Below are 16,201 nucleotides of genomic sequence, written 5' to 3' on the forward strand. Positions count from 1 at the left end.
ATTAGGCTAAATAATGAATATGACAATCTAAGCCTACTAGGATATATAGTCCAAGCTAGACCATAAAGGTTTATGACCTTAACTTGGACAGAAAAAAGGGGATTCCATCAGTGCATGTAACTCAATTTATAAAATAAGTAAAACACATTGTCTGGACCTATTTAGAAATAATGTTCTAGCATTTATGTGACTGAACGAGGTAGGCTATATTTGCTTTAGGACGTTTTGTTTGACTTAAGAGAGTTTCTGTACAGCATTTCCTAATTCATGACCCCTCACAACTCAGAACATCTGTTAACCTAAACAGTCATAAACAAAACCTGTATTGCATTGATTCCCCCACGCCCACCTCACCCCCCTTTGCCATGGCCAGATTAACATGCTTGGGGGCCACAGGGCAAAACATGAGCTGCTGGCCCCACCTTTCTCATTCCTCCCACTTTCTGCAGCACTCTTATGCTCATATACTGCAGGAAAGCCAGTCCTCAAAGCAGGCTCTCAAGATCAGGTAATAATGCACTGCTTCAAGGCCCTTGTCATGTGAGTTAATACTGATTTATGTGAGCATATTCAAATATATCTAAACAAAACTGTAGAAATAAACAAACAAACATATTGCCATCAAGGGTTTGTGGGGCCCCTGAGAGTCTGAGGGCCCAGGGCAGGTGCACAGTTAGTGATCCTGTACACAATTTTGGATTGTTTATCTGTTTACATCAATTATTGTAATGAAACTGGCAAAGTTAGGCCCTGTGTTTAAGAAATTAATCCACAGTCTTTCTGCGCACCTGTGGTATGGCAGCTCCTTGGATGCTTTCATGTGCTGTCGGAAATATCTAAACTCGAAACGAGCACGCTACTCATCACGTCATTAACCTAATTAATAAATGTGCAGTGACAGGAAACGTCCGAATACTTACAGCTACAATACCAATGTGTGACTGTTTGAGTTAAATATGCATGAAATCCGTGTCACAGGTAATAGTAAAAGACATTTTATGTTAATATTGCTTTAATCAATGAGGTTAACATTTCTTTGCAAGCATGTAGGGTTTTCAAAAAGTGTTTTTGGTGTTAAAATATACAATAATATGTAAAAATAAGTTGTATCTCTTGTAACAGTCCGCGGCGTTTGTGGGCATGGTTAGGGGGATAATTTAGTCTAATCATTGATCACATTTCAGTGAAATCATCTATTTATGATATGAACTTATCGTGTTTTCACTCAGCAACTCTTTCTCTTCTTTTTATCTAACTTTATCTTATTTAGATTTGGCTTTTATTGTGTTTTTAAATGTTGCTGTAATGCTTTTCTTAAGCAAGACAATTTGAATTGCCTCTTTTTAAAGGAGTTATGCAGGTAGGTATAATCAATTTTTCTGTGCAAGCTGTTATTCAAATTAAAAGTGTTTTGTTAGACTAAGGTAAAGACTTTGGTGTCATGTCATGTGGAGCAGTGGAAAAAAAAACTTGACACATGATTTTTGCCTACATTTCCATATCAAATGTATCAATGAATAAATAAATAAAATAAATAAATAAATAACCCAGTGTTTTTACAGAGTTATTTGTAGGTGTTTTTAATTGTCAAAACGTATAGAGTAAAAACAGAAACATGGTTAAAACGTTTATTTCAACATTGTACTATAGAAATTAATCACACTGGCTCCTCTAGGTCTGTAAATCATTAGGCGGACATTCCGAGCTGCACCTGAAGGCAGCACCCCTGTTTAGTCAGTCAGCGGCGGAGAGTCGCAGCCAGTGTGGCAGCTGGGAATGTGGGGGTTTCACCACAGACCGCTATTTTCAGGACTGGGAACCGTAGCTGGACTGGCCAGGGAGATACTCTGCCCACGGCTTTGCTCTAGCCAGCACGCCGGCTTCATTTGAAGCCCAAAAGAGGCGACCTGCGTTTTACCGTCCGGGGAGTCGGTGTTCACGGACCGCACGGACAGCCGCTGGTGGCTCACTGCGGGGCTGCATGCTCGAGGGGAACCATCCGGAGCACCGCGTTTGTTCCGCCGGTCTGTGCACGTAGGCTAACACCTCACCTCCTGCCTGGTGTGTCCGGTTAACATGCAGTGAAGTGTCGTCCGTTTAGTGAGTAAAAATCTGCATGTGTCCCGGTGTGAACCGCTCGGTTAGATGTGTCTGTTTCACCGCTACCAAACCTCTCACACCAACGACGATGGACTGAGATCTGCGGCGGGGGCGAGCGACACACAACCTGCCGCGATTTCCTGCATGTAAATAAATAAATGATAGAGGATACAATGACCCTGCTGTCTCTGTTAGGTCGGATCATGCGTTATTTTCTGCTCAGACCGGAGACCTTGTTCCTGCTGTGCATCAGCCTGGCTCTGTGGAGTTACTTCTTCCACACGGATGAAGTGAAGACCATCGTCAAGTCCAGCCGGGATGCGGTCAAGATGGTCAAGGGGAAAGTGGCGGAGATGATGCAGAACGAGCGGTTCGGCGGGCTGGACGTCCTGGACGCGGAGTTCTCCAAGACCTGGGAGTTCAAGAGCAACAATGTGGCCGTGTACTCCATCCAAGGCCGGCGAGACCACATGGAGGACAGGTTCGAGGTGCTCACCGACATCGTCAACAAGAGCCACCCGTCTATATTTGGGATCTTTGACGGCCATGGAGGAGAGGTGAGTGCAGTGTGTGGGGAGAGGGACATCATCTGTCTGTGTAGTGTCTCCTTCAGGCATGCAGTCCACATTACACTCACTGTCTCACTCAGGGCCTACATGTGTGTGTGTGGGGCCCCAGGGGCCCCAAACTGAGCTGTTGGGGCCCCTAAAGTGTCTGGATCCAAGTGTGTTTTTATCAGTGTTTTGTATCTATCCTGTCTGGTCTGGTGTGCAGTCAAAAATGTATGGAGCCCATTCCAGAAGTGAGTCAAAGCAGAGGAAGCCCCAACCGTCCTTTTTAGACTTTGAAAAGTACATTTTCAAATTTATAGTCAAATTTATCTGATTCCAGCTGCTCAAATGTTCATATTTTATGCTTTTTTCACTCTTCTATGACAGTAAACTGAATATCTCTGGATTGTGAACAAGACAAAGACATTTGAGGAAATCATCTTGGGCTTTGGGAGCACTGTTTCACATTTTTCATCAATTTCTTACGTTTTATAGACCAAACAACCAATCAATTAATCAAGAAAATAAGCAACAGATCAATCAACAGTGGAAACAATCATTAGTTGCTGCCTTAATGCCCATCAGCAAGGATTAGACTCCAGTATCAGAGTTGAGTAACATCTGCTCAGCTCTATTCTTCAGACCAGCTGCTTCAACTTCAACTTTACAATGGTGTATCGAATTTATTGCAGTATATGAAATTTACATAGTATGAATGACATTTGCAGGGCCGGATCAACCTGCCAGGGGGGCAAAAATAAACTGCTGGGCTCCTGTTACAGTAACTCCTGTTATTATTCCCACTTTTTGAACCAGTGGCTCCCAGTGTGTATATTATTCATAAAGATGTGTTTTCATTGGTATATAATAACCTGAAGATAAGAATAGTTGGGTTTTCGCTACCTTAGAGAGCCTTTTATATCTACACACTGAGCGGGTCCTCCTCCATGGAGTCCACCATGTTGTTTCTACAGTAACCTGAATGGACAAATCAAACACAGACTCTAAATAGGACTATTCATGTTTTTGCATCGGCCATGGTAGTTCTCCTACACGCTTGGCAAACAGTTTAAATGTCAATTCTGCAACCTCACTGCAAGATGCCATTAAATCCTTCACACTAGATCTTTAATGGACCCCTTTTCTATCATTGAGTAAACTGACGACCCCTGACCAAGGGACATATTTTATGGATATTTAGTAATTTATTTAATGCATAACAATATTAGCACAGAATAACTGATAAACTGTAAACTTAACCTGAAGAGTGAACGCAATAGCTATAGGAATTCTAAAAAACAAGCAATTTTGATTAATTTTGAACAGATTATTTTCTGTGAATGTTTCATCAGAGATAATTTTCCTGAACTTTTTCTGTCTGTATTATGTATTCTTATTAAATTATTAACTACTACTGCAGTGCCCGTTCAAAACATAGGTGTTCGTAACGGGCCGATTGCTTGCACTGTGGTATTATGGCTTGCAGCTCTCTGCTTACACAAACAACTTCACGCTCGATACTTAGCTTTTTCATCCCTTGTGAAGACGTGCTTCACTCTCTGCAGAGCCCTGAAGCCCCGCCCCCATTGCTGTGAAGAGCCACAGAGCGCTGTTCACTTCTTTGTTCAAAGTTTTTTGATATTAAACATGTTGCGTGTCCAAATAGCACCAAATTCCACAATGCAATTTTTTTTATCCCCCCAGCAATACTCTCCGCTCAATGTGTACGTAGTCTGTTGTTTAGCCCTGCCCACACTTAACACGTTTGACTTACACAACGGCACTACCTGAAAGTGGGTGTCTACAGAGAATGGGCAACGATGTCATGGCAGATTGCCTTCTAGGTAGTAGCATCCGTCATTTAGGACAAGTTTTTTTTAACAGAGATAATAAACAACAGTGGACAAGTTAAAGGGCAAGTGCAACTTTTTCCTTTTCTTTTTTGTTAAAGATTATTTTTGGGCTTTTTTGCCTTTAATGACCAGACAGTTTTATGAAGCGTGAAGGGGAGAGAGAGGGGGTGACATGCAGCAATGACATGGCTGCAACGGCAATGACACTGCCCTTGTACCTTGGGATGCCCACCTTACCTGCTAAGCTACTGGACACCTTAAGTGCAACATCATTTAAGAGAGAAGCTGAACAAGCAAGTAAAGGAGCGCTACTTTGCAAATTTAACGGAAACAAACAGCCTCAATCCGTACAAACTAGTGATTCGGTCAGGCAGTTTGGGTAAGCTTGTTAGAAATTATCACGGGTGTCGAGCGGGTGGGTCACAAAGTGACACAGCAGCGTAGTAAATAATTTAACTTTCAGAGATGTGCAATAATCCAACATCCACCATCTCTTCGTCTCTCTTCATGTCTTTCGGACAGCAAGCAGCTTAATCATCAGCGCTACTGCACTCAGGCTTTTGAGCAGGAAAATCTGTTGAGGTCTGACATATTAAAATCTCTCCTGTCATGATGTCCGGTAAAAACATTTCCCTCTTTAAATATGTAGGCTTAACACCATGTCCTAACAGCAAGCATGTTCCCTTTCTGTCCACACTGAACCCAGTAAATATGCCCTTCTGTCATATAAACAAACCACTGTATGTATAAGCTCTGCGCTCATATAAACAGGCCACATAGGTTATCAGCTGTGCGCTCGATCATACTTCAGATGTGTGAGTGCTTGCTGTCTTCCTACATTTGTACTTTATAAACAGAAATCATACATTTTATATTGTGATATTTACTGAAAATGACATAGAATATAACCAACGGCAAGCAGGAGCATCTCTGTTTGCGGGTTTATGGTTCGGGTTTGGGTCATTGATTAACTCAAATGTTTACACGTCAGGCGTAGAATAGTTATGGCGGTTAATAATGCAGCAAACGTTCACCATTCCACCATGTTTTCAAGCTCATATATGAACTAAATCGCATCGTCTAATAGTACTCAGTCTCTGTTATAATCTGTAACAAATCACTGGCTGCATATGAAGAAATAAGGATACAGTTGCAAATTGACCTCTTGGTTTTCTGGCTGAAGAGCGGAGCACAGAGTGGGTCAGCTGGAGCCTGCTTTGAGGCTGTGGGATAGAGCCAGGCAGCTTAGAGTCAAGCCAGGGCCCACAAAGCACGCTGGAGGTTTTACCGATGCTTAAGAGGCAGTCATAGCAGGTGAGAGGCCTGCAGAGCATGTTGGAAGCTCCACATCCAGGGGTGTGTGGACTCTTGCACTCCGTCTGGTTCTTCAACATCTTCTGCGAGCCCTGGCTCTCCTCTCGCCCTCCTTTCGCCGGAGAACCAGAGGGAGGGTGAGAGGTTGGCGGGGTCTGAGCCCACAGCCCTCTGTCGGCTTTCCTTCAGTGTTCACATACCTCTGGAGGTGGAGCTGTGGACTTTTGTCTGTTTTTCGGGGAATTTGTAGGGTGGGAGTTGCCGAGAAAAGTAACGTTAGTGGGATGGACCTCAAGGACAAATAATAAAGAACCGTAGATGGTATAGATAATGGACGTAGCCTCAGTGACATCACCCACTGGTTTGTGGACTGCTGTTTAGAAGCCTCGAGCCTGGCATTTCGTCTGTCGCCATTTTGGATTTTTGAAGCCAGTAGTGACCATATTTGGATGAGAGGCTGGAACTTTGGAGGATGAGGGGTGGATCTGAATCAAAGACTGTAGTGACGGCTCAGATAAGCTGTCACTCAAGACTTTGGGCCTTAATAACATGTAAACGGGTAAGTTATAAAAAAAAAATGTACTCCCTGTACAGATGTCACGAATGTTGAAATTAGCCGTAGAGACCAAAAACGTTTTCTGTACCAGGCTGTAAACATGTTTGTTTTTGCTGTAAACATAAGCATTTTAACATAGGGGTTGATGGGGATTAACTCCTGTTTTGGAGCCAGCCTCAAGTGGCCATCTGATGAACTGCAGTTTTTGGCACTTCCACATAGGCTTCATTTTTCAAGCCTCAGAGGTTGCTGCTTGAGCAGGACACACTTTAAGACCCTTAGTTGATATTGTGTGCCACTGAAGTGGTGCATAGTCAAATACAAGGACAAAGCAGGGGACACATAACACGAATGGAGATATCTGGGCTCATGGAAGCAAGTTGTAATCCAGCCTTGGACATTTGTCATTGAATGTTTGTAGATAAGTGGAGCAGTAGCCCAGGATCCCCAACTGTGCATATTGGATCCCATAATTCCTTGCTACAGCCCTGCACACATGCACCCACATTTAATCTGTTTTCTTCCAAAGTCAAAGCTACTGCTTCTCATCTATTTACAGCTTAAAATCATGCCAAAAATATCCATCTCTCATGTTTTTTGGCCAAAACAACATTTTTAGGATGCAGACGGCACAGGCCCCATGGTCTAACGTGATTATAGCTGGGAGGAGGAGGATGAACTCAAATCGGTGTGCTCCAGAGGCGTATAAACCACTAGCTGAGCTCATGAGCAAAGCATAACTGAAGTGGGTCATTTGATCACTGATTTGCTGGTAACTGTCCACCTCCAGCTGAAACTTGTTTGCAGCTAAGCAATCTCCTTTTCTGTCCGCTTCCTTGTTACTAACTAATGTTGTTTTTCAACATAAATGTGGCAGTGCGTTCAGGGCAGCACAGCGAGACTCTTAAAAAGAGAAGTTGTCAGTTAAAGGGACAAAGAGCATTGGAGATGACACCACGGTTAGATGGGAGCACGTAAACACTGATTTCTCATGAAGTCATGGCACGCCTGAACACTGGCATTGTTTCCAGGGACTTAAACATGACCTCAGCTGACAGTAGTGATGCGACAGAGCCACACAGAAAAAAAAACGCACTAAGTGTAAGTGACAAGGTATCCCATTTTCCTCTCTCTACCCCCCGTTCTCTTCTCTATTCAGCTTGTACATTAAACATTACACACTTTCTGATCAGTCACTTCTGGTTGCTGGGGAGCTCTGTGCTGTTTTTGGCCCTGACAGAGACTGTCTTCAGTTTGACTGCTGTGGTCTGATTGAGGCTGAACAATAACAGGCTAAAAATAGGCCGCCAAAGACATAGAGGATAGCTGTTCTTTTAGGGGAAATTAAATTTTAGGCCGCGGTGCTGACTGCTGCAGCTTTTGACCAAAAGTGGTCATTGGATTGTTTTTCCCCTGCGGCCTTTTTCCTCATGCTTCTTCTCTCTGTGGAGTTCCTTTTTAGAGATCGGTGACCTAACCTGTGAGCCCTGCTGCAGCTACCACACATATGATTTAGAGGCTAGGAGAAATAAATAGCGAACAGGAGATATATGTTTGTGTATGTGTGGGGAAAAAAGGGATAAAACGAGTGGGAGAGCATCCATGGCGAGAGTGAGAAGAGAGGGTTCAGATTTGCCCATGTAGGCGAGGAAGCTGTTTTATCACTGCATGTCCATGGGCAACAATTTGGTCTGTTTTCATTCCCACGCCCTCTTTTAAAGTGTGTGAAATGGTTGCCAGACAGCAGCCTTCAGAAACAACTTCCTCTCTTTAGCGAATCTAGATTTTTGTTAGCTAGAGGGCACTGAATAAAGCAGAGGGATGCTGAGTGGCCCAAGGCAACACCAGGAATACTGGCTGCCTCAGCTGGCTAGTTAGTGAGGTGTCAGCCGCTTCCATTTCTCTCTCCACACACACACACACACTCTGCTCATCCAAAGCACATACACAGTCATTAAAGGAATGTCGGACTGGTGTCACCATCTATCTAGCATCCAAGACTTTGCATCAACATCAACAGGTCTTGGCCACTGTTTACAAAGTCTGTAATGGACGGATATGCAATTTTCACTGGAGTATGATGGTGCCAACTAGAGTGGAGATTCAACATAGACGTCAAGGGAAGAGGTAGTGGATCCAAATGCAATTAGGCCTGCAGCTAATGATTTTTTATTATTATTGTTTAATGTGCCGGTCATTTTCTAGATGGATTTTTCATCTATAAAATGTTAGAAAAAAGTCAGAAATGCCCATCACAATTTCCAAAAGCCCAACCTGACATCTTAAGACTGTCCAAAACCTAGATATTCACTTTCCTATCACATAAAACAAGGGAAAACAGCCAGTTCTCATAAGTGGCAGGCACGTTGAAATCCCAAGCGCCCATTTTTCAGGGCGCAATGGCTATGCTTTGAGATAAACCAAGTTCAACTTTTGCAGCACGCACCACATGTTATGTGACGAGGAACAACCAGTCACAGCCGACACATATCTTTCCCTTTATCCGTAAATATCAGTCTGTGGAAAATGTGAAAAGGTGTCTTGGTCATATTAAGTCATGCTTATAATTTGTTTATTTCAAAATGTAGAGAGTAACATTATGGTAGACAACTGTTTTTTTTTGTTTTTTTTTTACCTGTAAACGGGTCACTGATGCTGCTTTGCTTGACTTTGGAAACGCACAAGAATTCCTGGTATGCAGCATTGCAGCAATACTGAAGTTCAGTCAGTTCTAAGTCGGATATGCAACGCGCTATCCTGCCACTAGAGGGCACGTGATCAACTTTCAGCTTGACCAATGTGTGTCGCTACTCTGGTATTGTAGGGTCCTAGTCTCATCTAGGTTACTGTAGAAACAACATGGCGGACTCCTGCTCTATGTCTAGATTCTATTGTAACAAAAACCCAATGATTCCTATTTTCAGGTGATCATTTACCAATGAAAACATAGCTATGAATATTATACTGCATTTTTGCCAATGTGTCCCTCTGAATCCTACACACTGGACCCATAGGTAATAATTATAATTTTCATTTACCATCTCTGATTCCAAGCTCCATCCTTTTGCAGTTTGAGAAAGCTTTTGCTCTCTTCCTTGTACCACCTCCACTTCATCGAGTTGTTGTAAATGCAAGTAGCAGGTGTTGTGAAATAGTTCAGGCTGTAAATGGAGCTTTTGAAAGCAGGGAATAACAGCACCTGATGTCATCACTGTGTCATTCTTACAGACTGGCAGAGATGTTTTGCATCATGGGATGTATAAAATCACATCTTTATTTATGGACCCTGTAGGGTAGGTGCAGTTTTAGGTTAGATGTTTTGGGAAACAATCGTTGGGAAACTAGGGCCCTGGATATTTGACTTTTAGGATATTTGTTCATTGAGTAGTTCTTTGGTTTTCAATTTTAGGATTGGGACATTGTTTTTTTCTTTTTTTTTACTATTTAAATGGGTAAAACCTTATTTTATTGTAGAGCTGCATATTGATTCGCTTCACAGCACTGTTAAGGCATTGTCGGATTTGGAGGCTACTATTACAAGCATTTATATATGTCTATAATTTATACCTGATAAGAACAATTTGTCACAAGCTGTTATTGTGTCACAAAAAGTTATAGGGCCTCGTTCAGCTAAACCTGTTGGGGTTACAAACATGCATACGCACACCAAGCCTTTTGGGAAATGTTCTTTATTAACAAATAACAAGGCCGAAGCTTCGAATATTCGCTGTGGATTACTACCGAATCTCTGGAGCCTAAAAAATGGTATTCAGGACAACCCTAGAAGCAACTAATAAAATAGGATCTTCTTACTTATTCGTCCTCCATAATTCAGATTCGTTCAACTTTGTTTCACACCATGTTTTTCCCCTGGTCGTCCACCCGCAGTGGCTCCACGTCCCCTCAGTAGGATGGTAGGTTTGAGAACCACTGTGCTAAGCTAAGCTGTTCTCCACCAGGCTCTAGCTGTTTACTTAGCTTGCAAACTTGAGAATGGTATCGATCTGGTTTCTCTCTTCAAGAAAGCCAATAAGTGCATTTCCCAAAATGCCAAACTGTACCTAACAGTGTCAATCTGCATTTGCAGTAAGATCCAGGATGATTTGAACTCTGTGATGTGGATGTGAGTTCAGCGTGTTGGAGGATAGAAAGTTAAGGAAGCCAGTCAGTTTATGACCAGATAAATCAAAACTCTGTGCTAAATAACACGTGAAAATGCTCTTTTTTTTCTTTCTGTATCTCTCCACACCACACACCCACCCACACACACCAACGCAAATTCAATTTTCAAGTGTTAAAAATCCGTTTTTAATGTGAACACATCCATCGGCGTTCTCAGCCATATTAGACGATGACTCAGGGAGGGGATTTATCTGTTAAACGGAGACTGATTTTTAGCTGACACATGGGAATAACCTGCATGAAAGTGATAGCCCTGGGCTCTCCGTCCACAGTACAGCAACATGGGCCAGTTGTTCCTTACTGGCATGTAGAGACTCGGCCATACTCTGCTCCTGCCCGCCACACTGTCAGGTTGTGACTTCAGGTGCTGCAAAATTACCTTAACTGTAGAGTACAGAGAAGGCATTCACTACAAGGCTGTTTAGTGTGGGAGCTTCTTCTCTCTGTCTGTTTTGCGGTCCTTTTAGCTTTTGTTCTGCTGATTTCTTTTTCTATCACGGGCACGGCTCACTCTTTCAAGTAGTTTCGATCTACTGTGTTTGTTTGTGAGTGGGTTGTGATAGATATATAGTCTAACTGTGTAGGAGGCGATAGGAGAGCGCGGAGTAAAGAAGTTGAAAACAAAAAACCCCACTAACAACAGGACGATGTCCATTTTTAGAGGGATCCTCTGTCTTTATTCAGCTCTTAGCTTGTCCTTCGTTCACCTTTGCTTCATATTCAGGCTGAATGGCCATTTCATTTAAACTTCATTATTCATTTCTTGAATTGCAAAGCAGACGTGACTTTTGGGAGCAATTGCAGCAGTGGTGCAGCATAGTTCACCTTCTTTGCCACTTTGCAACGAAGGACATCTTATAGTAGGAGAGGCTGGTGTTTGAATTTTAGATATTTTAATGTGTTTATGTGCATGTTTGTGTTTTGCTCCAGGAGCACGGGGTGGGTTACATAGTTTATATACTAAGCGGTTTGAATTCCTCCAGAGTTCGCTCTCACTAGAGAGATGAAAGAAAGAGCCGGCATGTGACTAATTGCACTGTTGGCATTACAGGATTAGAGAGGGAGCAAACGAAGGGAGGGAGTGTGTGAACACCAAGGACAGCAGTGTGTGTGTGTGTGTGTGTGTGTGTGTGTGTGTGTGTGTGTGTGTGTGTGTGTGTGTGTGTGTGTGTGCGCGCGCGTGCGTGCATGTGCATGAATATTTATGTGTGTGTTGCAAGCTTGCACAGGACGGTGCACTGCTTCTCCTTCATGGACTTGAGGTCTCACACGGAGATGAGAGGGGCAGTGTGGCGTTATCTGGTCTTCCAGGAAGAGACGACTTCACTGTGAGAGAGTGAAATGCCAGGGGCCTATCAGGACCAGACACCTGCTTCACACTATTTCACATCATGTCGTCAATCAGTGCCCTCAGCAAATGTGTAAAATAGACTTAACAGGCACTCATTTTGAAGCGGACTAGATAAATTTAAATTTGAATTTATTGTTAAAGCAGCTATAATCAGTATTTTTATATTTACAATGGGTCCTGTGTATCTGAAAGGGCTTATGTGTAGCGATGAACCAACAAAACCCAACTTCACTTTTTCGGTCATTGTTTGGTTTTACAGCTCGCAACTTTACTATTGTGATTCATTTTGGCCACAGCAGGAAGCTGTTTTCAGCAAAAACAAAAGCTCTAAAGACTCACTGTACACTACCTACCCAACTCTAAACAACAGACAGACATAGTTAGGAAATAACTGGCGAACTTACCGGAGCATCTATCTGCTAAAAAGCCAGATATTTCCCCCTGGATTGGTGGAGACCAAAAACAGAGCTAAAAGAAGAATGAATATTACATTCATCAGGTGGTCATAAGCACGTCTCAGAATAAATGCTAATGTTGCTCCATAGCTGCTAGATGTGAAACTAGACAAACTGTTTAGCAGAATAAAGCAGTTTCATGTTACAAATCAGCATTTATGCCATGCTGTTTGGCTCGTCACAGACTGGCTGCTAGCCCAGCACCTGCTAATGTGTGCTTATGTTTTTATGCCTCTGCGCTGGAAATAGCCATAGCCGGAGACATTATGTTTTTGGGTGTCCGCCCATACGTCTGTCCCATTCTCATGAATGCGATATCTCAAGAACACCTTGAGGGATTCTTCAAATTTGGCACAAACATTCACTTGGACTCGATGATGAACTGATTAGATTTTGGTGGTCAAAGGTCAGTGTGACCTCACAACATGCTTTTGGCCATAACTCAAGAATTCTTACACTAATTATGGCAAAACTCCACACTAATGTCTCCAAAAGGTCAAAGGTCAGCTTCACTGTGACATCATAATGTTCTGCAGAAACACTTTTCTGGCCTTTACACCACATCATAACTCAGGAACAGGAGGGGAGACATTTGGTCAGATGCTGAATTGGTGACACTAATCTTAAGCATCCACCTTAAAACTGCTGATTTTATAGATCTTATGTGCTGCCGGGGGCGATGTGTGTGAAGCATCCATGTTTTCACAAACATGGATGTAAACTTTAAAAGAAATTTACTGGTGTGCAGAGGCATACAACCGCAGGGCAGTAATGCTAGTTAACCTGATCATTTCAGATCCAGTGTGAAACTGCTTTATTCAGTGACTTTCCGAAGCTGCTCATATGGTGGCAAATGCAGAAATGCAAATGGCCCTATCTGGAGTGTTTGGTTTGTCCGTTGTGGGCTATTGTAGAAACATGGCGGTGCAACATTTGGATCTCTGTGGATGAGGTTCGCTCCCTACTGTATGTAGATATAAAAGGCTCAATCTAAGGTAAGGAAAACATGACAATTTTTTTTTCTCATTATATTCCATCCCTGCTAATATATCCCCCTAAATCCTGCACACTGGATCTTTGAAAGGTGATAATATGTCCATGTGTGTATTTACAGCTTGTTTCTGCTGCCCCAAGTGGCCGATGAATCAGCTATTGCCGATTTAAGAACATAAAATCCCTCTGCTGACGTGGTGTCACAGGCCAGCTCATTCCCTTCTGTAAACCATGACATGACTATGACTATAGTGCATAGCACCACCAGGCTCAAGCTGAAACACCAGCAGCAGGGCTAAAGTCATACACTGGAGTGTCCTTGACTAAGACTGTATTCCTGGCAGCTCCAGCAGTTTACTCTGCACTTTAAAGGGCAAAAAAAGGTGAATTAATCTAATGAGGGTCGGCACAATCACCCATTACTACTGTTATCCTTCTGTACCCACTTTTGGCGAAAGCTGACGCTCAACATTTCAACTCTTCCTTGATGTCAAGTGAAGCAGAAAGTGGAAAGCACACGGGAGGTCATGTTCTGCTGGAAAATACTAGTGCAGCAGAGAAGAGACCGCAGAGCTTGAGGACTCTGCTGAAACGTCCTCTGACCTTTTGGTAATTTGTCCCCGGTGGTGAGGTTTGTTTTCCTTGTAGCGAGAGGACTGTCGGAGAGCGACAGAGGAGTGGAGTCCCGGAGTGAAACACACCAAATAAATAGATGAATGGGCCTGTTGCCTGTCAAGCAACCTAAATGTTTAGCCCTGGAGTAAACATCTGTAATCTCTTCCTTTCCACTGTCGTGCTCTTCCATAAAGTAAATGTCATTCAGAAGTCTGCTCATTTTAATAATGTTTTGCGTCTGTGTGTCTTAGCATGTGAAAACCTCCTCCTAGTTTCAGATAAGAGCATTTAGGAGGTTAAAAAGAACATGCACTTCTCTGTTTTAATAGGTGTTTGTGACTGTGTGACAGGATCGTGTGTGTGTTTGCCAACAGCGTGTAGCGCCAGATAAGAGTGCCTTCTTCAGCCTCAGTGTGCCGTCCTTCCCTGCTGGCAGCGACTGCTCAATAATTTAACACCCTCTCTGTCAAACACTTCTGCTAAAACCCCCTGACTAAATATACACGCACCTCCAAGGAGAAGGAAGGCACAAGGTCATTGTTCACATCTCATCATATCACGGTATACGCTGAGTTTTCCGGGATGTGGAAAGTTGTTTGTGAAGTTGGAGCGTCATGGTGTTTAGCTTCTCTTTGTCGTCCTCCACTTCACCCACTCCTCTCCCAGTGGGGCTAGTTTGAGCTGACATGGTGGTGAAAGGTGGGTTTGGTAATGGAGCTGTTGTGTTTGTTTGCCAAATCCCTCCGTCACCCCACATCACCCTGTTTTTTTCTTTTCGCCTATTTTCCCCTCCTCCCTCCGTCTTCGCCTCTCTCTCAGGGGGTTGGCAGTGAATGAATGGGCCACAAAAACGCCATCTCTAAGGCCATGTCAACCTGCTGTCCCCCCATTATAGCATCTCCTCAGACCCCACTGTGTCCACACTTGCCTCGGCTGTTTGCCATGCTCAGTCGCCACCACCCCATGCGATGTGTTCCCTATTTAAATGCCAAGCATGCTGCTTGTGTTGGAAGTGTAGGTTTGAAATCCAATTCTGGACATTGCGAAGCTACAGGTCTGGCTCTGACTGCATAATGCTCGCCTACAGCAGTGCTATATTTGTCCACAGCAGTGCTATTAGGTTGTACAGTCTTATGTGTGTTTTTTGGTCTGTAGCTGATTAGCGGTCCCTAAATCAAATCACATGGCTGGAATTGACTGGGCTGCTTGGTCTAATCTACACGTCTGTTTGAAAGAGGGACATTCTTCACGTACAAGGCAGTTATGTAAAATGCTGAGATGAAAGAATGCATGTTTTTTTTTCATCTTTTCTTTTGAATATCGTCTACAACTTTAATCTGACTACAGGAGTTTGTATGCCAGCACCGGCTCCACAATTGTTTGTTTGTCTGTGTGTGATTGAGAAAATAGATGAGTCAGTTGGAGTTTGCCTGCTCGCTGTCTTGGCAGCGGAGGACGGCGGGAGAAGAATGTTGGCTGAGAGAAGGTAGCAAGTCGCAGCTGTTGTGAGTTAGCGACATTGGTGTGATTGTGTACGCAAAGAAAGCGGGCCGTGATTTTTTGTAACGCTCACAGTTGTGGCTCTTTCCTCTCGTCTCGCTGGCCAGATGGGCCTGTGGGTAGGGCAGGTGCATCCTGGTAAACGGAAACAGGCCTCCTGGTTGTGTTTGTCTGTCACTGTCGCTTATCACTATCCATATCCATGAGTTGGTCAAGCTGTTCATTTAAAATCTCTCAGATAGAAAATGAAGTGTTTTTAAGTTATAGAATTTGTTCTCCATGGTTACTTACTCTGAATGTATGATTCCACGTCAACACCTTGGTGTGAACATTAAAAAGTTTGCATTCTGGAGCCGGCCTGCCGCACATGTGCTCCGCAGCCCTTCAGACATCGATCCATCCAGACAGGAGGAATGCAGCTGATATGAATGTTTGATATTTGCACATGGTTTCTATTCAGTGTGAGCCACAAACCTTCAAATACACTCCGCAGTGAGCCAACTCTGAGCCAGGTTGTCTTTAATTTACACTGTGACGAAGGCTCACAGGATAAGAGCGGATCGGAATCCACAGCATGTCATTAATTTGTGCTTGTGATTAAAATTGGGAGGTAGAAGGATCATATATGCACACAGATGTGCATGTGTGTGTGACTGTGTGTGTTCTGAATGCATTCTTAAGCACAGTATGTGTGATTGTTTGTGTACCAGGGTCTTGCTGGACCTCTGCCA

The 16,201-nt window shown here is 43.3% G+C and overlaps 1 protein-coding gene across 1 annotated transcript in view; it reads left to right on the forward strand.

Moving 5' to 3' along the window:
• Positions 1–1,721: 1,721 nt before the first annotated feature.
• The window catches only part of ppm1lb (protein phosphatase, Mg2+/Mn2+ dependent, 1Lb), a 62,276-nt gene continuing 47,796 nt past the window's right edge, over positions 1,722–16,201 (forward strand). Inside the window, exon 1 of the mRNA XM_050057800.1 lies at positions 1,722–2,657. Coding sequence (XP_049913757.1) covers positions 2,259–2,657 — 399 coding nt within the window. The 5' untranslated portion in view covers positions 1,722–2,258. The remainder of the gene's footprint in view (positions 2,658–16,201) is intronic.

Source organism: Epinephelus moara, chromosome 2 (assembly GCF_006386435.1).
Source record: "Epinephelus moara isolate mb chromosome 2, YSFRI_EMoa_1.0, whole genome shotgun sequence".
Lineage (NCBI taxonomy): Eukaryota > Metazoa > Chordata > Actinopteri > Perciformes > Serranidae > Epinephelus > Epinephelus moara.